The sequence below is a fragment of the Leishmania infantum genome, chromosome 28, assembly GCF_000002875.2.
Source record: "Leishmania infantum JPCM5 genome chromosome 28".
Lineage (NCBI taxonomy): Eukaryota > Euglenozoa > Kinetoplastea > Trypanosomatida > Trypanosomatidae > Leishmania > Leishmania infantum.
In genome coordinates this window covers 512,575-534,932 of record NC_009412.2, presented here as the reverse complement: position 1 = coordinate 534,932, position 22,358 = coordinate 512,575, and the positions used below count along the sequence as shown (strand labels likewise).

At 57.5% G+C, this 22,358-nt stretch overlaps 5 protein-coding genes across 5 annotated transcripts; all 5 read right to left on the bottom strand.

Annotated features, from left to right (window-relative positions):
* Positions 1-4,731: 4,731 nt before the first annotated feature.
* On the bottom strand, positions 4,732-6,354 carry LINJ_28_1510 (amastin-like protein; the record flags this gene model as incomplete). Its single annotated transcript, XM_001470144.1, has 1 exon — positions 4,732-6,354. One exon carries the CDS (start codon positions 6,352-6,354, stop codon positions 4,732-4,734), a length of 1,623 nt encoding a protein of 540 aa, XP_001470181.1.
* A 3,567-nt stretch (positions 6,355-9,921) lies between these two features.
* Positions 9,922-10,950, bottom strand: LINJ_28_1500 (conserved hypothetical protein; the record flags this gene model as incomplete). The annotated part of the gene is made up of 1 exon (XM_001470143.1): positions 9,922-10,950. One exon carries the CDS (start codon positions 10,948-10,950, stop codon positions 9,922-9,924), a length of 1,029 nt encoding a protein of 342 aa, XP_001470180.1.
* A 3,365-nt stretch (positions 10,951-14,315) lies between these two features.
* Positions 14,316-15,524, bottom strand: LINJ_28_1490 (haloacid dehalogenase-like hydrolase-like protein; the record flags this gene model as incomplete). The annotated part of the gene is made up of 1 exon (XM_001470142.1): positions 14,316-15,524. One exon carries the CDS (start codon positions 15,522-15,524, stop codon positions 14,316-14,318), a length of 1,209 nt encoding a protein of 402 aa, XP_001470179.1.
* A 1,693-nt stretch (positions 15,525-17,217) lies between these two features.
* On the bottom strand, positions 17,218-18,072 carry LINJ_28_1480 (putative haloacid dehalogenase-like hydrolase; the record flags this gene model as incomplete). The annotated part of the gene is made up of 1 exon (XM_001470141.1): positions 17,218-18,072. One exon carries the CDS (start codon positions 18,070-18,072, stop codon positions 17,218-17,220), a length of 855 nt encoding a protein of 284 aa, XP_001470178.1.
* Positions 18,073-20,013: 1,941 nt separating this feature from the next.
* Positions 20,014-20,883, bottom strand: LINJ_28_1470 (haloacid dehalogenase-like hydrolase-like protein; the record flags this gene model as incomplete). The annotated part of the gene is made up of 1 exon (XM_001470140.1): positions 20,014-20,883. The coding sequence occupies one exon, from the start codon at positions 20,881-20,883 to the stop codon at positions 20,014-20,016; it is 870 nt and encodes a 289-aa protein (XP_001470177.1).
* Positions 20,884-22,358: the final 1,475 nt, after the last annotated feature.

Genomic DNA, 22,358 nt, shown 5'->3' with positions numbered 1-22,358 from the left:
GAGACACGCACCATATACAATCACGAACAACACGACAGAGACACGTAGAAACGACGAGAACAACACAACAGAGAAGGCGAAAGCAGCAGGGAGGGGAAGGGGAGGAAGAAAGGAGAAGAATGCGATTGAGAGATACCTGGAAAAAAAGGCGTGTAGAAATCACACATATCCATACATATATATCTATATACATGTAACGAAACGAGGAATCAACACGGGTCGACTAACGGAAATTAAGAGCAACCACAAAGGCACACACGCAAAGAAAAAGAAGAAAGACGAACGCGAAAGAAAAGGAAGAGACTCAATGGAAGCTGCCGTTGGCGACCCCCTTCAAAGAGCAGATAACCGCCAAAAGCCCTCGCCGGCGTCGCAAGCACATCCACGGAGCCTGTAACTCTCTCACGCACAGACTTGCAGCACTCCTTAATGTGCAAGCAAGCAACGACGGCAAAGAAGTAGAAGGGGAGAAGAGGCGATAAGGAGGAGGGGCACCCCTCACAGATCAGGCCCTGTTGGGAGTGATAAAGAGCTCTCTCACACACAAGCCCCAGTGCGCTTACGCGTTCTGTTAAAGGAGCGCAGCGACGTCGACACAGCGAGAGAAGTAGGGGCTTTGATGAGCGGAGAGGGAGACAGAGAAGGACACAAAAGGAAACCACACACGCAGCACACTCAGCGCAAGAAAGGAGACACGATGCAACAATTCAAAGGAGGGCAGCCACACAAGAAAGAGCAATCCAAAGAGCACACCGACACACACATATGCCTATGCATATACATATACATATACATATATATATATATTTACATGCAAAAGAGAGGACAACAGATGTTCGTCTATGTAGAACGAAAAACGCACGCCCACACGCAAGACCAAAACAGAGAGAGAGAGGAGAGGCAGGGCGGGGCGGGGACAGGGGGGGGGGAAGTGCAACGATAGATGTATATGAAGATGCATATGAAGATGTACACTACACTAAGCGAATGCACAACAGGTACAACAAAACCCGTAACAAAAAAGAGGAGATTCTGGGCTCCGGGACGGACAAAAAGAGATAGAGAGAGGCAAATCCGAAAAAACAAACAAACAAACAAACAAGAAGAGAATGGGTGCGAAGACAAGTCGGTGAACGAGAGACAACACGAGCAGAGGAAATCAATCTAAAATGATGAGAAAAAAAAAGAAATACGCACGCACACACACACACACACACAAACGCACGCGCACACAAAATGACACAGTCCAGGAAATGTTTGTGAAAAAGGCGCGATGCGAGTCTGCGCCTGTCTGCGTGAGTGTGTCTTGTATATATATATTTTTTTTCAAAATATTCGTTCTACCTAGGTGCTGGCTTAGGGCAAAAAAAAAGGAAGCAATCAAGGAGGAGGGAGAGAGTGAAGGGGGGAGTCTGGGGAGCGTGAAAACGGTGATGGCGTGTCTGCGAACGCGTTGGTGTGCTTCTGCTTAGACGTGTGCGCGTGTGGATGAGCGCACGCAGGTGTCTGCAGAATCGCTAAAAGAAAAACTTCTCTGTTTGCTTGCGCGCGTGCGTGACCCTAAAAGAAAACAACACCAAAGAAAAGGAGCACACAGGCGATCAGTTGACAGAGCACACCTAAAAAAAAAAAGAGCAGTGCCTTGTGGTCTGTCGAAATTTTTTTTTGTCAAGCTTGTGTTTGCGGTTTCGTTTGAAATGTTAAGAACGTGAGAGATGCAGAAGGTGGAGTTGAAGTGTGTGTGCGTGTGTGTGATGGGAAAGGCCAAAGCGGGCGTCTGTGGCTGTCTGTCTGTGAGAGAAAACCAATCGAGGGGGGAGGGGAGACAAGTGTGAGCAGGGAGGAAAGGGAAGGACACGCAGAGTGATGACAAACAAACAGCGAAACACGAAGAAGACAAGTGAGGACACGAAAGACACAAACGCGAGTAAAGGGGAGACAGGGACAGGGCGTATTCACGGAGATGACAAGGAGACCAGACCTTGAAAGAGCAGAGAATGGCGTGATGGATAGTGGGGAGGGGGGAGGAAGATATTACAGAAGGCTTGAGGCAAACAAACACGAACAACAACAAAGAGGCGGCGATGAATGCGCGTCAAGACACCACACACACGTAACGAGAGAGAGTCAACAGTGAAAAATTGTGTGCGCGTTTCTCGCAGCTCAGACCACCTCCATCACCCCTCAAGAGAACACGCCAACGACAGCAAAAAGAAAACGAAAGGAAGCAGAGGAAGGGAGTAAAATGTCGGAGGGGTAGACCCTGCGTGTTGCACGCAAGACAGGGTTTGAAGTCAGTTACCGCCTCGTGAGTAGGGGGTGGTGATGGGGAGAGGGAGCGATGCTGCAGCTGCCGCTTCCACAAGGCACACAATAGCTGCTCCTCGCAGTGACCTGTAATGATCTGCAACGGAGAGGGCGAGCAGAGGGACAACGAGTGAGTGGGGCCACGCGTGTGAGGAAAGAGGGAGTGGCGACGGCGACCTCTTGTGTGAGGTATTCGCTTTTATTTCTTGGTGCTCTCGTGTGGAGTGGTGATGATCCTTCGATTCGATTGCGATCTCTTTCTTCTTTGTTTTCCTCTCAACTCGAAAGCCGCAGCTCAGCCTCCGTGACCAGAAGAGATGGTGGCGCGGATGCGTGCGTAGTGGAGCGAAAAGCAAGATGGATGGCGGTGTGCGATGGCTGGGTGAGTGTGGTGGGAACTGCTTGTGGCTCGATTGCAAGGAGGTAAGAAGCTCGGACGAAATGAAGAGCACTGGAGTGAGCTTCGAAGCCGTGGAGGAGGAGGAGGTCACAGGAAAGGACAAGTGTGCACAAGCCGATGCACACACGCAAACAGATGTAGGGCGTGCAAGAGGAGACATATTGCGTGCATCGAGCGTATTGAACAGGCGGCGGGATGGGGGAAGAGGAGGATGAGAGCATGGCGGAGCTGATTGCGGTTGCAAGACCAGCAGCAAAGAGAGAGAGAGCAGCGCACACGAAGAGGGAGGTACAAAACCTCCGGGGTGGCGGGGGTGGTGGCAGAATGTTAGCGGCACTACAGCAGTCGCATGCCAGCACCCGCTCACAGCATATTCGCACATCGCCTGTGCATCCGAAAGCAAGAGTAGCGTAAGGAGTGGCTCTGAAAGCCACTCGAAATTGCGCTTCGACACTTCTTTTTTTTTTTACTTTTTTTTTTGTTGGCTCTGTATTGTGGTGAGATGTTGCATTGCTGTGAGAGGAGCGTGAAAGGCAAGGCATGATTATAATCAGTGAACGCGTTCGAGTTGATAAGACGAGATTGCGAGTGGGGGTGAGCTGCCATACACAAACTTGTCCTTGAGGTACGCAGCGTTGCCACTGTGACAGAGATCGAGCAAGAGATAGCGAGAGAGGTGTTCGAAAGCAAGCTGAAAAAAAGAACCGTTTCGCTTTCGCGGCGCCCTGCCCCGCATCGACGACCGCAGCTTCATAAAACAAACAATCAAGGAGTGGTGAACGAAAGGGACGCACAGCGGCAGAGGAACGGCCTCGGTGAATAGGTTTCGCCCAGTTCCACGCCGTCTCCGCATGACCACACGTGGTGAGCGCCGGCTTCTGTTTAAAAAGCAGCCGCTCATGGCCATCGCATTCGAAGAAAACCCCGTACACTAAGGACCCACCCGCCCAAGAACGTGCACTCTCATCTCCATGCGTGTACGGTTGCCCGTGTGCCGAACGCCACGCGAGCAGCATTCGAAGAACACACCGTTCAAACCTAACCACCGATTGCGTCTCCACCGCGACCAATTCGTTGCCTTAGCGCATCCGTTCAAGCGCCACTCTACCTCCCGCCCTGTCACAGGCCCCCCGTCGCGTGATGCGAAGCAGCGAATGGCAGGTGCTACAGCAGTGCGCCGACTCAGGCGCCGGAGCACGACCTCTGACCCCAACCTCTACCCACCCACCCCGCCCCTCGCAGGCCGCCTCACAGCCGCTCTCATCATGGAGGTTGCCACCTGGTGCATCCCTTCTCGGGGGTGGCATTCAGGCTTCCCACACCAGCAGGCGGTGTGAGGGGTGGGGGTGGGCTGTGCTCGAGTCATGCCGACACTCTGCCCAATCTTGTGGATGACACAGACGTACGCACCGTCGAGCGTCGCTCCGAGGCAACGCCATTCGGGGCCCGACCGCCGCGAAGTAGTAGCGACAAGGAGCTCTTACATCACAGGATGGAGGGGGCCCCGGCTGCCTGAGAAACCACCAGCATGGAGGTGCGTCCGCACGTCATCTGAGGGCATCGTCATCAAGATCACGACGAGCACAGAAATGAAAGGAAAACAAGTAACCGAAGAGATACAAGATTGGATACAGCAGCAGCAGCATACAGCGTTCTATGTGCAAAGACCAGCAGATCATGCACCCGCGCCAGGAGACGCGCATAAAAAAAAAGAGGGACGAGGACGAGAGCTCTATGGATGGCAAGAACGCCACAAAACAGCAACAAAAGGTAAAAGCTCAGGACAACCCTGAGAACCGTCGGCGGGGCGGCGGGAAGGGAATTGTGGTACACATTGCACACCCACCACACACAGGTGAGAGATGAACGCTGGCAGACGGTGCGTGACGGCAAGCGGAAGAAAACATGCCCCCGCTTGAGAGGAGAGGAGCATGAAGCCTCGGATACGGGTACACGCACACGCACACGCACACACCCACGGTAACGCGTCTCGGGCGCTCGCCACCAGTCAATCTCGTTCGTCTTCAGCCGCGCTGCTGGTGGCGGTTCACAAAATGAGAGGGTACAGCGAAGACGAGTGTGACACCGAGAAGGTGCATCACCCACGACGAGAGATTAAGCCCGAAGCCGGCTCCGTATGCGAGCTCACCTGCGGCGTAGTGACCAGAATTGTAGATTCTCGCCACCACCGCCCATGAAATCAGCTGCGTGAACACTCCCACACACCCGAGGGCGCCGAGGACGATACGAGAGTTGAACGAGATGGTGTGCGGTGCCGCCTTTAGGCAGCAGACGACGATGACGGCAGCCGCGAAATTCACCAGTAGCACAATCAGCGTGATGATAGAGAAGGCGGCGCCGACGCCGAGGTGTCTGCGGATATAGGGGGTGGGGTACAGCGGCCGAGGGATGGTGTAGGTAGAGTTGTCGCAGTTGTTTTTGTAGCCCCAGTAGGTGAGGCAAGCCGCGCCCACGATGTCCAGCTGCGACGTGGGGATCGACACCAGTACCAGCGCGACCGATACGAAGAGCACGACGAGGTATATAGCGACGCGAATATCTGTCACCATCAGGTACGCGCAGCACGTCTCCACCGCGTTGGGCGGCATCGCATCACCCTGCTTCACCGCGGCAACCGCGGTGCGGGTTCCCTGATAGTTCGCCAAGGCTGAGTTGAGGCGGGGGAAGATGTACGAAGCGAAAGGGAAGTCCTTGTCCTTGCTGAGTTCGCTGTGCCAGCCTTGTATAAGGCCGGCGTGCGCGCCATAGTGAGCCGCATATTCTTCGCCGGAGCACTCTATCTGCGCCGCCGTTGCCCGGCTCATCGAGGCTGGCGTGTACTGCTCGTACATCTCGTCATCGGACTCGTCAGGGCTACGCCGTGTCCTCTTGACCTCCTCGCGGTTCTCCATGGTGGCGAATGCCCCCGCTTCCGTTTCCACTCGCTCAGGGTGCTGCGCAGGAGTGGGACCTTCAGCACCAGTCGCGGCTGCACCGCCGCCGCGTTCATTCACGCGCAGGCTATGCACACACGGGGTGTAGGGGCGGCGACGGCCCTTCCGCAAACTCGCCCTATCGGCGCCAGCCTGCTGAGGACTTACGGCGGCTTCGACCTCTTCGGGCCATGACTGCCGCTGTGACACGGCTGCCGGTGCACTGTACGCAGAGGCGCTGCCCAGAACAGCCCTGTTCCACGGCAGGTTGCCGGCCGCAGCGGATTTGGGCTGCTTTAGAGCTTGCATGGTTACTGTGGGGTATTGCACAAGCACTTGAGCCTGCGCCGACGACTCCGTTGGCGATGCAACTCGCGGAGAGTCCTTCGGAGTCAGCGACACGGACACGCGTGCAACCATCGTCACGTGTCCCGCGTCTTCTCCACCAGCACCCTCCGGCTCCGCCACCTGCTGGAATGAAGACGCCGACTTGGGCACAAAGGCGTTGGGATCGTCATCGCTATCAACCTGTGGACCTGCTGTTGCTGAGAGCGCCGTCAAATGAAAAACAGCAGCGTCTACATGCTGCGCTGAGTGCGTCATGGACGGTGACTTGACCTTGTGTTGCATCATCGCCTCGTCATCGACGACGTCCTCCTCGGAAAAGGAGGATACGTCGTCGAACATCTTCTTTCCTCGCGCGACTTGGGACATGCTGCTCCCTGTGCGTGGGAGTGTATGCGCAGGCGCGTTTAGCCTGCTGAGGGATCGGGTGTGGCTCGGTGGGTGAGGTGTCGATGTTGCCGCGGGCAAAGCGCGCACACTACACGCGCGAGCACGACAGTTAGGTAGAACGCTAGCGACGGGCACCAGATGCACACACACAGACACACACAGACATACACGCCGAAAAACGGAAAAGCGCGACTCGGCCACAGAGACAGATTCGGAGAGGGGAAGGTGCGGAAAATGCAGTCGTCAGAACGCTATCGATTGCACAGTTTTGCAGCAGGCAGTGCTTCTTTCCCTGCGCGGCGTGGTGGAGGCAAGCGCACATTGTACACGGCTACATTCGCAGGTGTGCTTGTCTCGCGTGCCTGCGAGTGCTAGGGGGGGGGTGCGCAGGTCTCGCCTTGTCCGTCGTCTTCCACCTGCCGAGCATGTAAGCTCCATCGCAGGACGTTTAAGCAGAGACGAGGGGTATCGACACAGCAGAGGCGCGCCAATACACTCCTCCCTCTCTCTTACAATTCTAGGCGCCAGACAGCTTTGGTGCTGGCACCGGCACGTTGAACCCCGCCCGCCCTTCTTGGGAGGAGGGAGGGAGGGGGGTCTAACGGCTCGTCTTGTATAGATTTACATGCGCATAAATTTGTCTATGAGGAGCGAGAGAATGGTACACAATACAGAGCAAGGTAGATAAAGATATAGAGACAGCAACGGAGACGGACGAGCAGGCGCTGGGAAGGTGAGAGGACAAGATGTCCGTGGCGTACCAAAAGAAAGCGATGCACCGGTGACATGACAGCAACAGATTGATAGGAATAGGGCGCCGACTTGGGAGGAGAGAGGGGAGAGAGCCGCTCAATGAACACGCACACACACACACGTCCGCAACAGGAAGAAGAACAATAAACAAACCTGCGTCTCTTTCTCACTCCCTCTCTCGTGATGCGAGGACTCCCATCCAGCGATACGGGCACTGAAGCATGCGGTGACCACAGCAAAGAAAAAGAAACAGAGACCCCCCAACTGCACTTCCGCCCCCAACATAGAGGAGAACGGAAGGAAGAGGGGGAGACCGGCAAGCACCAATGCTCGCTCACACCAGCATCGGAGGCTGTAGCGTGAAAGCTCATCTGTGTAGCTATTCTAGAGCTGTGCACGAGGCTTGAAGAAAAAAAAAACGAAGCCGCCATGACAGCTTCGGAAAGGGAGACGAAAAAGGAAAGCGAGATCGCATCGCCCCCCTTTCCAGAGGAGACCCACACGCACACATGCTAATATATATATATATATTGAAGGAAAAAAAGAAGCGAGCCGTCGAAAAAAACGAGCACCACACAGCCGCTGCATCTATCCGGGATCGTGAGAGATGCGAGAAGAAACCAACATGAAGACAGCAAACATAAAAAAAAAGTGTATGAGCATGTGGGGCGTAGGAAGAGCTCTCTGTGTACCACTGGCAGCCAGCAAAGCCCATGCGCATGCAAGGCGGGGCCATCACTCATATCAAGCGCTACACAGAGCCCTCTACCCTCACGCCTTTTCCACCGAATACGCGGGCGTCCTATTTGTCATAAAAAAAACACCAGCATCATCAAGCACGCAGAAAGCGGCGCACACGATGCCCGGCTAATTCGTCCGCATGCGACAGCACTTGCAGTCAAGGACAACGCTCTACCACGCGTAGGCTGCTTTCAGACAGAACACCAAAGAGGGCACAAAAAAGGAAAGGGGCGGAGGGCAAGAGAGAAGCACCGTTGCCGATGTTACGCAAGGCGACAGGGAGGCGACCGGTAAAAGGAGGCGGGGATGCTTCTTTTCTAACGCTTCCACTCGCTGCCTTAGCACATCCGTTCAAGCGCCACTCTACCTCCCGCCCTGTCACAGGCCCCCCCCCGTCGCGTGATGCGAAGCAGCGAATGGCAGGTGCTACAGCAGTGCGCCGACTCAGGCGCCGGAGCACGACCTCTGACCCCAACCTCTACCCACCCACCCCGCCCCTCGCAGGCCGCCTCACAGCCGCTCTCATCATGGAGGTTGCCACCTGGTGCATCCCTTCTCGGGGGTGGCATTCAGGCTTCCCACACCAGCAGGCGGTGTGAGGGGTGGGGGTGGGCTGTGCTCGAGTCATGCCGACACTCTGCCCAATCTTGTGGATGACACAGACGTACGCACCGTCGAGCGTCGCTCCGAGGCAACGCCATTCGGGGCCCGACCGCCGCGAAGTAGTAGCGACAAGGAGCTCTTACATCACAGGATGGAGGGGGCCCCGGCTGCCTGAGAAACCACCAGAGGTGGTTCGGCATTTGGCATGGGAAACATGGGGCAGGGTCCTGCTCGGATTCAACTCAGAGTGAGCGTACTCGACCCTCATACCACGGCGAGACGCCCCCCCCCGTCGTCACGAAGAAGCAGGAGGGACTAAGAGCAGAATCCATGCAAAACGGTATGCTGTAGACTTCGGCGACATAGATGCGTCTATGCTCGCCCTGTCCTGCCCCCCAGCAGCCGACCCGCAGGCGCTTCTTCCTGGGCAACATGATGTATGAACAGAGCCCCCTACCCCGTCTTTCGCCTCACTCATAACAGCACCTCTCTAGAAAAACAAAAAACGTTTTGCTCATCGATGTGTTCATGCTGCCACGAACACGTCATCACCCATATATATGTATGTGTATATATACACGCCCACGACACGGTGCACCTACCCGCGTGTTGCACCGCGGCTCGGTTCTGGTCGTCTAGGACGAGCCGTCCTGCCCCCGAACCGGGCCGTGCGCCTCACGGGCTCCTCTTGCCCTTGCCTCGTCCCTCTGCCTCGCATGCGTGCTGCGCGATCAGCAGCCACACCGACCGGGCCGGACTGCGTGCCTTGATCCGAAGCGGGGCCGCGGCCCCGGGCCCTGTTTCGGGGCGGAGGCGGTGGTGTCTGCCGTGCGGGTAACAGGGGGTGGTGGCCTAGACGCATGCTGGCTGTGCTTGACACCGCCAATGCACAGTGCTCGCGTCCGCGCATCCTGAGGCCTGCTTCACGATGAAGCTGTTGTGTGTGGGTGGGGGAGGGGGACGGGCGCGCTGCCTTCATCCCTCACTTCCGCCCATGTCACCGGGCTGCGTGTCTGGGTTGCCTGCCCGCACGCGCCGCGACAGGCGGGGGACGCTTTCACGGGCCTGCGGAGGCATGGGCATTCCGCCGTCTCCTGATCCCGCGCGCCTCTCACAGGCGTGGGCGTGTCGACCGGACGGGGCCCGACGAGAGACATGTGCCGGTGCACGGAGAGCTCACCGCTTGTCGCTGCGCAGAGCGGTGCAAGGGTAGGGGGGCAGCCGTAGACACTCGACAGGTGAGGAGCCCGTGCAGCGCGAGCGAGGTGAGCGTAATCGCATCACTGGATGAAATCCACGGAGAGGCACTTCAAAAAAAAAAGAAGATGAGGTCGTGACAACGCATGCCCTGTGCTCCTCTTTGTCTAAGCAGTGCCTCGACCTGGCAGAAGGGCGGGGCTGGACTGCTGCAGCGTTCCTTCGTGTTTTCGTTTTTTTTTTGTGAAGATCTCAGACGACCGTAACGAAGACAATGTAAGCGATGAGCTCTGCCAACCAAGCCGTGAGCCCCAGTCCAAAACCCACACCGTATGTCGCCGTCGTGGACCAGAGATAGATCTCGTCGCAGTAGCGCTCTGTGATGATGGCGGCGATGAGCGCCCAGCAGGTGAGCTCACAGGCGAGACTGAAGGCCACAACAATCATCATCACCTTCTTGAGATCGCCCGCGTCATATACGGGTGCGTCTGCCTGACTGCCATTCTCAATACCCTCGTTACAGCCGGGCTCCTGTGCAAGGGCCACCTCGTCCATGTTCGCGTAACCACTCGGAGAGCGAACATGGCGATCGGCTTCGCGGAGGCGGCAGCACAGCACCCACGATGTCACCAACGTCGCCGCCGATGCCAGGACGGAGATGATGGAGAAGGCAGAGCCAGCCTGAAGGATGCTGCGCACTCGACTGCACCTTTGGAGGAGGACCGTGCGGCGTGTGTAGCTCACGGTGTCGCAGTTTGCCTTGTACCCCCAGAAGGTGTAGCAACCCCCGCCGACCACGTCAATCTGTGACAGTGCCGAGGAGAGAATCACGAAGATGAGATGAACCCACGCGATGCAGAAAAAGACGTAAATGGTCACGCGCTGGCTGTCCCTGCCGGACACGGCTTCGGTCACGGCCCGCACTCGCGCCACTGGAGCTTCCAAGGCAGCGTTCATCATAGTCCGCGCCTTGGCCTTGCCGCGTGCGGCACGGCCCTTCTTCTGCGCCGTCTCGCCGCCCTCCTCTTGCTGCGTCCCTTGCGCATCGCCGCGCTTCACCGGGGACGGCGTCTGCTGTAAGCCGCGCGTGCGGTTCCCCTGCTCCACCTTGGGTGACAATCGACGCTCCGCAACCGCAGCCGACTGCTGCTGGCGTTTCGATGCCTCCGACACCATCTCAGAGTAGGAGCCTGAGCTGCCGGTGTAGCTCTCATCGTCGCTGTCCAGCTGGCTCTGCTGGTGTCTCTGTGGGACGTTGTTGCCTTGACCCTGCATGGTCATATGAGTATTCCGGTGCCGTGCGGTAATTGGGTGTCCTCACTACGTGAGTGTATGAAGAGCCGTGAGTCCTTCTTGCGTTTCGACGGAAGGACAAACAGGGTACGTCTGTAGACTTCACCAGCCGGTCTTTGGTGAGCGCTGGGCAGAGTCTGGAAGGGGATGTTGGGAAGAGGAGTTGTGCCACTGGGGCCACAACACACACACACACACACACACACGGAAAAGAGAGAGCTAGCAGAAGACAGTCGCATGCGAAGGATCTGCTGCAAACGGCAGATCCGTGCGTATGGCGAAACGTTATGTGCGTACGTGTGCTGGCGACGGCGGTCGTGGGGGAGGAACGATAACTAGTATCGGCAGGAAGACAGAGAGAAGCGAGGAGCTCATGACAGGGCATCGCCGTCGCTTGCAAACGATCCCTTCTCTCTCCGCTGGCCATACGAGAGCGGGATAGGCGAAACACAGAGAGACAGAAAGAAACCCCATGTGAGGATTGCACCGCTGACTGTCACCCGCGTACGTCTCCGAGAGCCGAAAACTGCGCTGAGCACGACTAGCGCGGCTCGACAAGCGCCCGCTTGCGTTCTCCCGCATATTTGTCATTTTTTTTTCCCCGCACATCGGTCTATTTCCGTGACTTCCCTTGCGCAGCGCTAAAACAGAAGCAGGATGGAGGAAGACACCATCAGGCACGAGTCTAGCTCGCAGAGGTAGAGAGGAACACACAGGCAAGCACTGCACTGAGAAAGAGTCACCGGAACTCGGTCGGCGTCTTGACGCACAGAACAGAGGTTGGTGACAACGAACAAGTCAACACAAATAGAAAACAAACATGGCGCTCCTTTCCTTCACAGGAGAGAGAGAAGTGGCGGAGAGAGCGCTTAGATCGAGGACGTGGCCATGGACCACTGGATGCATCAAAGAGGAGGAGGCATCGGGGGTGGGGTGAGCGCACGCAGACGACAAATGAAAAAAAAGCGAATTTCCGCAAAGGCGTCAGACGCATCCTGTGGTCCTGCAGTATCACACCGAGAGTCCCTTCTGCGTCCACTTAGGATGTCCTTACAACTCGGACGAAGAGCCACACCCCACCCAAACTATGTAAGAAAGCACACGCCATACATAAAAGAAAGACACCGGGCCAACGGCTGTGAGACTCCAAAGCAGAACGTTCGGCTGCGAGCGATTCGCGAAAATCTCAAGCATTTGTGAAGAAGCACGAACCACCTCACAGGCAAGAGTATCTTCACCTACTCCTTTCGAGATGTTCATGCTGCCACGAACACGTCATCACCTATATACATGTATGTGTGTATATATACACGCACACAACGACACGGTGCACCTACCCGCGTGTTGCACCGCGGCTCGGTCCTGGTCGTCTAGGACGAGCCGTCCTGCCCCCGAACCGGGCCGTGCGCCTCACGGGCTCCTCTTGCCCTTGCCTCGTCCCTCTGCCTCGCATGCGTGCTGCGCGATCAGCAGCCACACCGACCGGGCCGGACTGCGTGCCTTGATCCGAAGCGGGGCCGCGGCCCCGGGCCCTGTTTCGGGGCGGAGGCTCCGGCGGTGGAGGGGGGGAGTACTGCGGTGCTAGCAGAACAGCAGGCAGCACGCCATCCTCGCCCCCCATGGTGGTCGCTGACAGCCACCCGCCGCTGCAGCGATCCAAAGTGCGGGCGCGTGCCCGTGCGGAGCCAGGGGAGCATGGTCGCCTGTCGTCTTGCAAGCTCAGCATCCGCGCTCTTTTGATGTGGGACCGTTGCCGCCAAGAACCTCTTGTCTCAGCATGTGGCGCGGTTTCGGGGGATGGCGGCCTGGCGTCTGAGGCCGGCGACCAGATCCGCCGTCCATGCACTTAGCGTCGGCGCCTCTGGCATGGCTGGCTTTGCAGTCACGGCCACCTCGTCGTTGTACACCAGGTCACAATGGCCACCGACACTCTGAACGGGAGAGATGCACGCGACGGGCCACAGCGACGCCGGCACTTGTGTCAAGATGCGTCGCAGCATGCCATCTTCCACTCTTGTAGGGCCCGTGCGCAGCGCCATGAGGAGGAAGAGCGAGGCCGTAGCAGCAATGACACATGCGCTTGCTCGTCTTAGCCGGCCCGGCAGTTTTTGCAGCAGCTCAGGTTCCCTCTCTTTCGCCTCACAGTGAGCGCGGCAGCTGCAAGTAAGGCGGCCGCAGCTTCTTGCCGCTGCATCTACGAGTGTATTGCTATTGGAAACCGTTTCGGCCGCTTCCGACTTGATGTCTGTCTGTGCCGCACCATCCGCCTCGCAGCGAGGACGGCGTCTCTGTGAAACGGGAGAGCCAATGCCTGCATGCGTGTAATGAGGGCCGCCACACCGTCGTGACAGCGCCGTCGTGCGGCGTGCGCACCTCACGCTCCAAATGCGCAAGGTAGCCGCCTAGCGTGGCTGTGGAGAGAAGATACAGGCGGGTCGGCGCAGAAGCACGCTGGAGTCGAGGGGCAGGAGATCGGCCTCTTCAAGTGGGTGTCCGCTGTGTGCATATTTTGGGGTTCCCACGATGACCGCCGCTGCTTTGGCGTGCAAGTGCACCAGGGCCTCTGTGCAGTGCTTGCTAGAACAATTCCACCACGCAAAATGACACTGTTGAGCAACGTTGATTCAAACAGTGCCATGTAGGAAGAGTGAGGCAGATCCTTTCACAGATCGCATTCGCGCGGGCAGACCTCCCTCGACTGGGCAGGTCGAGTGGTGAGTACTCTGACAACTCCTGCGACGTGTCTGCCAAAGGCCTGCTTTTTTTTTTGTTTGCTTTAAGTCCACACCGAGAAGGCGGCGGCTGGGGTGGGGGGTGGCGGTCCTCTTCCGAGTGCGTGCGTGCAGCGGAGAGCTGCTGCTGGTTGCAGTATCGCGCGCCCAAGAGTGTGCACTTCCTTTTGAGGGTGCCAAGCTCCATTCAAGTGCTCTAGCGTTCAGTGCTCCTTTTTCACAGAGGGCAGGCTTTAGTGCGACTTGAATGACATCCTTGTCCGCGGTGGATGCGAGGAATGTGGCGTGATCAGCACAGAAGGAGTGGCGCAGTCCAGCTGTCTTGCTGCGCTCCACCCTCGGTGGTGGTGTGTGAGGAGGGGGGGTCGACCACCATAAGGACGTAGAGAAGAGGCTCGAGGGCTGCGAAGTTCAAGGGAAAGGAAAAAGACGCAGTGGAAACAACAGACCAGCAGAGCCAGGGATGCCGATGCAAGCACGTGTTCGTCGAGAGGGGAAGGAGAATGGTAAGGGGCGTGCTCACGGAGAGACCCTATGCTGCCCCCCCCTCACGCCGCCATTTCTCATCTCTGCGCCTCTAATATCTGCCTGTCTGTGCGGCGTCTTCGCCGGTTCACTCCGTCACGTGGAAGAGCTCAGGGGGTTTTCAATGTCACCAGGCTCCACGCGGATGTCGAAGATTTCGCTGAGCTTTCGGGCGACGGCGTCGTCGTCATTCCGGCCAATCACCTCAAGGTGCGGCAGCTTCTTCTTTAATCGTGGGTTGCCGTTCCCCATGATAAACCCCTTCCCCACCGAGGACAGGAGCTCCACGTCGTTGAGGCCGTCACCAAAGGCGATGCAGTCGTTCATCGTCAAGTCAAGCTTGTCGAGAACATGCTGCAGAGCCGACGCTTTACTGACGTCGGACGGAACGATGTCGAGGCAGTAAGTCGCAGACGGGGCCACGCGAACGGACGTCTCCAGCTTCAGCTCATCCGTCAGCTCCTTCATTCGCTTGCTAATGTCGGACTCCACCACAGAGCTCTTCTCGGGGTTGTAGCAGAGAAAGAAGATCTCGCTCACGCGGTCCACTGGGAATGTCTTTTCCAGGTTAGAGACAACGCGAAAGGTGAATCGTGACTCCTTGTAGAGCGCTGCCTCGAGGTCGCTCGGGTACCGGCAGATCCACTCCTCGCTGGCCTTGTCGTCCGGCTGGTCACTTGGGTTTGTGTATCCCTGCTGCTGCCGGTCCGCCTCGTCGACGCCGCGGAAGACGTTGATGTTCACCTCGGGGTCATCCATGAACATCGAGTAGAGCTCCTGCACCAGGCGCGGATCGATGGTGCGCTCGTAGATGCGTTCGTTCGCTTCGTTGTAGATGCATGCCCCGTTAGACGTGATAGCGAAGCAGCGTGGGACGATCTTCTCCGTCTCGTTCGCTCCTGTCCCCGAGCAGGTCGAGGACGGGGTTGGCGGCAAGACGCTGTGAGAGCTGCTGTTCGGCGAGCCGGATGGGTAGCGCGAGGTCGGCGAGGGCTCTACAGGCGTGACCACCTGCAAACCCGGCGTCGGGATGAGCTTCGTGGCCGCGAAGATATTAAGGCGGCGCTTAATGCGATAGACATCCGTGAACGGGCGGCCCGTGGCGAAGATGATGTGCACACCACGCGCCAGCAGCTGCGACAGGATGGTGCGGGTGTAGTCCGAGATAGAGTGCTTACTATTGAGCAGCGTGCCATCCATGTCGCACGCAACAAGCTTGTACGGGTTGAGACCTGCTGGGACCCGAACCCCTTTTGGCCTACGTGCGTACACACTGGCAGCAACCATGCTGTCCGGGCTGGTCATGAGTGCGCGGGCCCACCTTTACGGGAGGGGTGTAGAGAGCAAAGGCGAGAGGCCGTGAAAGAGACAGCATGCAATCAAGAACAACGACGCGAAGCCGTAGTCACGCGCGACGATGACGCGCCGATGGACAGAGTTCCACCGAAGCGGCGGTGGGGAGGTGGGGAGGGGGCGGGGCGCAGCAGCGGCGGAAAGAGAGCGGGAGAAAGAGGAAAATACTCGCGCCCATAAAAAGGGCTCTTTACCTGGCAAGATGAGGCAACGCCCGAGAGGAAATAAAAGACGCCACAGATGTGAGCAGTGCGAGAGAGAGAGGGAGGGGCCGCCGCAATCAAAAACGACATAAAACACTTACGAGAGACCGTGAAGACCCGCAGAGGCGCAACGGAGGTGCGGGGGATGCGGACGGGCCGAAGGGGAAGGGGGAAAGAAAAACAGAAGGATGAAGTAACGTGAAGATGTTAAGCAGAGAAGCGAAGCGAAGGGGAGAGAGAGAGACAGCGAGCGAGGCGTAGACGGAAGGAGAGGGCAGCCGATAGAGCACTCTCTCAGGCACAGACGCTCACAGAGAGAAGCCAAACCGAACCAACGAAGATGGCAGAGAAGAGAAAGAGAGGTAGAAAGAAAAGGAAAGGCAGGAGAAAACACAGTGAGGAGCCACCGGATCGATGGAGAGGGAGGGTGCAGAGGCAGAGGCGGGAACAGATATGAGCAATCCAAAAATAAACGAAATAACAAGCAAAAAAAAAAAGAATGCAAGGAATGATGGCAGAATTCTTGCGTTCTACAAAGTCTCTCAGCAGAGGAGGAGCTCGAACACGGATGGGCTGCGTGTGCGCGGCTTTCTTGGTGCGGAAAAATGGCACGCGCGCCGACTTTGTTGTGTGCTGTTGTGCGTCTTGTCACTTGTGGCGTCAAGCTGTGCTTTTCTCTTCGTGACAGAGAGAGGAAGAGGTGTTACAAGGAGAGAGGGAGGGAGGATGACGGAGTATACAGCCGTGTGCAGCTGTGCGTGGGAGGGCCGACCGGAGGGGTGTGAAGACGTGACCATAATTCGAAAGGAAGGGAAGGGAAGGGGGTAGAACGTGGAGCAGGTTGTCGGACGAAAGAGAAGGAAAGGTAGAGGCCAGGTGGAAGTGCGCCGTGTGGTGCTGAGAGCTTTTCAGGGTGGAACGGAGTGCCGGTATCTACAAAAGACAGCCCACTTTTTATGTTCTTCTTGCCATAGCACCAGTGCTCTCCTACGGACAAATCCGGAGACAAAGGACTGACTAGGCCAAGGGCGGAAGCTGGCCCTCCATCGAGCCTTCGCATCCGATAAAGGTGAACTTCAGGGGCGCAGCTCCTCCACTCCATGGGAGTGATGACAAGCATGGAATTTGAAACGGTGCGTGGCATCGTTTTTTTTTTTTGATCGCTTTTCAGCCTCAATAAAATGCGATGAAGAGAGAGAGGAAACGGGATCAGGGCATGACGGAGAGGGGTGGAAAGAGATGAACGCAGACACACGACCCTCTGCATAGCCTATCCGGCAGACTGTGGCAGCATGTAGGTGCCAAGAGGGCCGATAGACTCCCTCGTCTGATCTTTTGACAATACCTGTGAGCTCCTCCCCCTTTTCTCTCTTCTTCTGCGCGGTGTACTGTCGCCTCCACACCCCTGTGGATAAATTTACCTGGCAGGCAGATGATCGCATCTAGGACGAGAAAAAGATCTCCTCCAGCTTCTTGGCCACACCATCGTCGGCGTTGCTGCCGATGATCTGCGCGTGCGGCACGGCGTCCTTCAAACGTTGCTGACCATTTGCCATAATAAAGGATGCCGAGGTCACCTGCAGCATCGACTCGTCGTTCATGCCGTCGCCGAAGCAGGCCACCTCGTCCAGCGCCAACCCCAGCACCTCTGCCACCTCCCGCACACCACTGCCCTTATTGGCGCCGGCCGGTACACAGTCCAGTAGGTAGGGAAGGGAAAAGGTGCAGCACAGGTCGCCTGGGTACTTCTCTCGGAGCGCACTATCCAGCAGCACGAGCTCGTCGTGGTCTCCAGCGAACCAGATCTCATGCACCTCACCGAGCTCCGATGCCTGCAGCTCGTAGAAGCGCTCACGAAGGTCTGTGCACTGGAAGTCCATGTGAAAGGCTTTGTTCACCTCTGGGATGCTCTTGTCGGTCAGCCACTCTACCCCGCGGTAGATGTTCGTGGTGAACTTTTTCGGGAGCTCGGCGCCAGTCGCAGGGTCCTTGACCGTGCGCATCCGCGCGAGCGACTCCACGAGCTCCGGCCGAATGTTGTGCTCACGCACGACGTTGAACGCGCCATCGTGGATGCGGGCGCCGTTGCTGGTGATAATGTAGTCCGGCGCCAGGTGGCAATGGCGAATCCTGCTGAAGACCTCCGCATACGGGCGACCGGTGGCCACGACAAAGCAGATGCCCTTTTCCTTGATCTTTTTCAGGACTTCGGCGGTGTAGTTGCTGATGCAGTGCTGCGGGTTGAGCAGCGTGCCATCGAGGTCGGTGACAACGGCCTTGATGGGCATTCTGGTCATGGATACTGCAGAGAAAGAAGGATAGAGTCGGCGAAGGTGAGGGGGAGAGCAGCCAGCGGAGGGAGCTTCTGTGAAAGCTGCAATGGCGAGTGCTCGTGTCGCATTGACAAGTGGGGCAAGGAAGGGGGAAGGGATGTGGGCAGTTGCCGATAGGGTTTGTCTTAACGTGTGTGTGAGCGCGCGTTCATTTATATGCCGCGGCGTTCACGGCGTGTTGTGGGCGTCTTCTGGTGCAAGAAAGAAGCTGCTCGCACGCCGGGGACGGGTGGCTGAGACTGGGGTGGGGAGGGGAAGTTCCAAGAACAGAGAAAAGGAAAGAGAGAAATGCACCTCGGAAAGTACAAGGCTTCGCTTCGAGATTGCGGTACGCAATGGGCTACAGGGCTACAGCCCCCCCCCCCAAATATGGCCGCTCGAGTGGACCCCGAAAGACTCCGCGACAGAAAAGCGGTGCGCATACCGCAAAGACATGACATAGCCGACACACGAGAGGGCGCATAGGTGAGTCCGGGTCACGCACGGCACACAGGCAGACGAAGCGGTGAGGCGATACACCAGAGACGGCAACTACACGTCATGGTACGCCGAAACGACTAGAGGAAGCTAGACTCAGCGCGACGCGAAAGACCCGGACACCGTCACGAGTTCGTTCACGTGGAAAGCTATGCAACCCGCGGATAATGAAATGGGCCCGTGGTGTGCATTCGAGAAGGAACGGAAAGCACGCCCCGCCTCAGGACCATCACGCACCTTTGTTCGATTAGCGTGTCATTCCTGCCACGAACACGTCATCACCTATATACATGTATGTGTGTATATATACACGCACACAACGACACGGTGCACCTACCCGCGTGTTGCACCGCGGCTCGGTCCTGGTCGTCTAGGACGAGCCGTCCTGCCCCCGAACCGGGCCGTGCGCCTCACGGGCTCCTCTTGCCCTTGCCTCGTCCCTCTGCCTCGCATGCGTGCTGCGCGATCAGCAGCCACACCGACCGGGCCGGACTGCGTGCCTTGATCCGAAGCGGGGCCGCGGCCCCGGGCCCTGTTTCGGGGCGGAGGCGGTGGCGGTGGCTGGGGTTGACCTCTGCTCAGTGAGGAAAATCGGAGGAGAAGTCCGTTGGCCGAATGGATGACGGGGAGAGAAGCGCTACCCGCCCCGTTCTTGCTGAGCAGGGGTGCGTCTGGGAAGGAAACAGGGAAAGGTTATCGCACAGGGTATCGAGGCGAGAGTCGCTGGCGATGCACGACACGGGCATTACGTGCTCACGCTGCAAAATATATTGCTCGAGCACTTTCGCTGTAGAGGCCGCAGACCCTCATTTTGCTCCCGTCATGGCTTTCCTTGTAGGGATGCGCAGACGCGTTGTTGTGGGGATGGGAGAAGGGGGCAGTGGAGGGTATTCGTCTTCCTTTCGTTGCGCTACTGATATTTCCTCCCTGTTCATTTATGCGAGGACTGAAAAAGCGGGCTGCTGTTTTCGAGGGCGGTCCAAGCAAGATGAGATTGTTGCACCGCGAGACCTTGAGAGGTCAGGCCTCCGCTCCCCTGCTCTCTCCCTCTTTCTCACTCGATCGTGCGCCGATCCACGAGTGGATGCAACGAGGGGAGCCCTCGTTAGCGCAAAACACAATCAATAAGAACCGAAAGAAAAAGAAACAGGAGTTCGCGATGCGCACCCTCATTAGCGCATTGGCTGGTGGGGGGGAGGGAGGGATGGAGCTCCGATGGCTCAGCAGGTCGAACAACACAACCGCTCATGAACGGATGTGTAGAGAAAGAACAGGGAAGCTGGGACAAGTGGGGCCGCCAAGGTCGTTTGTAACCTTCTTGAAGCCCGAAGGTGACGTGGCTTTGTTACTTGCGCACACCGTCACGCGGGGCAGGTTTCTCCACTTGCCTGAAGTCGACGGAGACGCCATTGCCTCGCCGTTTTGCCATTAACCGACAAAGGCGTCGGCCGCCAGCAGCTCCTCGAGCTTCCGCGCAACGCCTTCCTCGTTGTTCGACTGAATAACCGGGAGCTCAGGTGCGGCTTGCTTCACCATCTCTGCCGCGTTCGCCATAACAAAGCCCTGCCCTGCCGCAGTGAGCATGCGGATATCATTCATGCCATCGCCGAACGCGATGGTCTCTCTGAGATCGATGCGGAGGTGTTTGCACACCTTCTCCATGGCGGCACCCTTGTCGACACCCTTGCGGAAGCAGTCGAGGATGTGGGGTAGTGCGAAGGTGCAGCCGATCTCGTGGGAAAGCTCGCGGTCCACGTACTTCTGCACGCACACCAGATCCGCGTGCGCGCCGCGGATCCACATGCTGTGCGTACCCTTGAGCGTCTTGGCGGTGTGCACCATCGGATCGACCCGCTCGTAGATGAATGAGGGGTGGAAGGCTGCACGGACCTCTGGAATGCACTCGTTGGTGAGCCAGCGATCCCCGCAGTTGACGTTGAACAAGATGCGTCGCGCCTCCACTGCCGGGTCAACCACTCCATCCTCCCTGAGGTGCGGCGACAGCTGAAAGAGCCGGCAGACGCTCTCAGCGTCCATGTCGCACGCAAAGACAATGTTGTGCTGGGCGTCATGGACGCGAGCCCCATTACTGGTAATGATGAAATCTGGTCTTAGCCCCGCCTTGGCAAGGTTGCCAAAGACGTCCGGAAACGGACGTCCTGTGGCTACAACGAAGGCGACACCTCGCTCCTCGAGTGCATGTATCACCTTCGCGGTGCGGGGGCTAATGAAGTGGCCAGAGTCGAACAGAGTGCCATCCATGTCCACGAACACAGCCTTGATCTTCGGCGACATCATTGCCTCGAATTCTGACAGGGGAGGAGGGAAAAGGGCCACTACGGTAAACTACATGGACGCGCTTCCCAGCACTGCAAAAGACGCCGTCCACACTGCTGGCGTTATTGGACGATAAAAGACGATCTTTCAGAGCACACGTGCCTTGCTGAGCGTATCGGCACCCTACCGGGCGGAACTTTAGCGAACGCAGTTTGAAGTGAAGGAAGGAGGGAGCTAGAAGATTAGCAAATAGCACAAGGGGGACTGAAAGCATCATGATAGCACTCCCCAGTGCATCCCCTGGGGGTCAGTTTGTGTGTGTGTGTGTGTGTGTGTGTGTGCTGGTGCGTGATGCCGCGCGTCCTCGCGGAGAGGGAAAGGAGCGCAGGGCAAAACATCAATGTGCAGTTGCACGGGGCTCTTTTCCCCTTGCTTTCACAGCACCCACCCTCCAGTACCTCCACACCACTCACATGAAGATTACCTTCATCGCGTTCATTGTTCTCGTTTCCGACGCCTCATCGGCTCTTGCGTTTTTTTTTCCTTTTGTGCTCGTTGCTTTCCGTGCATCCCTGTTTCTGTAGGCACGCACGCGCACACCGTGTGCATGGTGGCTGTGAAGCGGTGAAAAGCACCATACTCTTCTGGAGCTTATTCGAGCACCCACACACACCGAAATGAAACCCAGCTCCACCGCCCCCTCGAAGTTATTAGAGCCCGATGAGCTTAGTTTCAGCGCCTTTATTTTTTGTTTGGGCCGAGACCACCTTCATTCCTGGTGCGGCTGCCACCAACTGCGACCACGAACTTGCCATCCAACAGCCAAACTCCACCGCCTTGAGCACCGGCAGATTATGCGTGCCACTGCCGAAGGCAACCGCATCGCGAAGAGTGAGGTCCCAGAATTCAAGGATGCCCTCTTCACTTCAGGCCCCTTGCCCATTCCATGCGGAGCCACGCCGACAACGAGCGGTGGAGAGCAGGCTTGGGAAGCCTTCTTGGCAAACCCTTCCTGCACGGTCGTCTCGATCGGGAGCAGCTTGTGGGCGCCGTAGAAGACGAAGCCGTAGACCTCGCACCAGAGCGCGTCTCTACCCACCATGTCGCTTACGACACGATAGCGGAGGCTGAGGCCGCTGCTCCCACCGAGGGCTTCCACTATAGTCATAGTCACCCGCGCATCCGCGCGCAACTCGTTCGCGGCGACGACTGGAGGCTCTGCGATGGAGGCCTTCCTCTTCGCTGCGTCTTGCCTGCCGTCTGCCACACGGTCGGGCTTGTTGTGCGACGAGCGATGAGAGGCGCACCGCGACTGCTTCCGTGCTTTCGATGCTCGAGGTAGGCTGCTGCTGCGATGGCTCTACATCTCTAGGCCCAGCTGGGAGAGGCGCGGCCAGCAACGCGCGCACCGACTCCACGAGCAGAGTGCGCCAGTAGAAAAAAACTTTTAAACACACGCACACGCACACACACACACACAGAAAAGAATATAAAGC